General features: G+C 41.2%; 1 protein-coding gene across 1 annotated transcript; it reads left to right on the forward strand.

Moving 5' to 3' along the window:
- Positions 1–261: 261 nt before the first annotated feature.
- LOC114098531 (olfactory receptor 56B1-like) lies at positions 262–1,221 on the forward strand. Its single transcript, XM_027942786.2, has one exon. The coding sequence runs from the start codon at positions 262–264 to the stop codon at positions 1,219–1,221; it is 960 nt and encodes a 319-aa protein (XP_027798587.2).
- The last annotated feature ends 255 nt before the right edge of the window (positions 1,222–1,476 follow it).

Below are 1,476 nucleotides of genomic sequence, written 5' to 3' on the forward strand. Positions count from 1 at the left end.
AACAGAACCAGGGCCTCATGCATGCTAGGGAAGAGCTTTGAAATTACCTGCATCTCAGTTAAAACAATTGTGACTTTTAAACATCCCTTCCTTGGATAAAATCCTGGAACTTTCTTGTTACTTATCTTAAATTACAATAAGATGAACTACAAAATTAATTTTGTTATGGACCCAGCCTGCATGAAGAAAGTTCAAAAATAATGTTTAATAATAATTATGCCCAGAGATAGCAACACTATTTTTTTTTTCTCCTAGGAAAATATGTCTGCATCTTTCAAGGGCTCCAATAACTCCAAATTCCAGGTCTCCGAGTTCATTCTGATGGGATTCCCAGGCATTCACAGCTGGCAGCACTGGCTCTCCTTGCCTTTGGCACTGCTCTATCTCTCCACAATTGGTGCAAACATCCTCATCCTCACCACCATCTACCAGGACTCTTCTCTGAAGCAGCCTATGTACCTTTTTTTGGGCATCCTCTCTGTGGTGGACATGGGCCTGTCCACCACCATTGTGCCTAAGATCCTGGCCATCTTCTGGTTTGATGCCAAGGCCATTAGCCTCCCAGAATGCTTTGCTCAGATTTATGCCATTCACTGCTTTGTTGCAATGGAGTCTGGTGTCTTCCTCTGCATGGCTTTTGATAGATATGTTGCTATTTGTCATCCTCTTCGCTACCCATTGATTGTCACCAATTCCTTCATCACCAAAGCTACCCTGTTCATGGTGCTTAGAAATGGCTTGTTTGTCATTCCAGTGCCTGTACTTGCAGCCCAGCGTTATTATTGTTCCAGCAATGAAATTGAACATTGCCTATGCTCTAATCTCGGGGTCACAAGCCTGGCTTGTGATGATAGGAGGTCCAATAGTATTTGTCAATTGGTTGTGGCATGGCTTCTAATGGGTGGTGATCTAATTCTTATTATACTGTCCTATGCCCTGATTCTGCGCTCCATCTTTAGGCTGAACTCTGCTGAAGCTGTCTCCAAGGCTCTGAGCACTTGCAGCTCCCATCTCATCCTCATCTTCTTCTTCTACACGGCTGTTGTAGTGGTTTCAGTAACTCACCTGACAGAGACTAAGAATGCTTTGATTCCAGTTCTACTCAACGTGCTGCACAACACCATCCCTCCTTCCCTCAACCCTATTGTTTATGCACTTAGAAACAGAGAACTCAGAGAAGGCTTCCAGAAAGTGTTTTGCTTAGGTTTAAGAAAGAAGTAAGACACTAGAAACTTTCTCCTTGGTGTATATGAACTTTAGCTTCTTCTATACTGTATATTCGACTTACAAAGAGAAAGGAGGAGTGAATGAATGTCTTTCAGATCCCTTTTTTTTCTGTTTACCTAAATAATTGTGAACACAATTATTTACCAAAGGGTAAGAAACTGTTACAATCATTCTAAAATTGACAAAAGCTAATTGTATGTAAGAATATGGAAGAGCTGTCTGCTAAACCAATCAAATTGGTTTAATAAA

The sequence above is a fragment of the Marmota flaviventris genome, chromosome 9, assembly GCF_047511675.1.
Source record: "Marmota flaviventris isolate mMarFla1 chromosome 9, mMarFla1.hap1, whole genome shotgun sequence".
NCBI lineage: Eukaryota > Metazoa > Chordata > Mammalia > Rodentia > Sciuridae > Marmota > Marmota flaviventris.

Bases quoted from the DNA above. Each gene is read 5' to 3' on its own strand.
- LOC114098531 (XM_027942786.2), top strand. From the start codon at position 262: ATGTCTGCATCTTTCAAGGGCTCCAATAACTCCAAATTCCAGGTCTCC.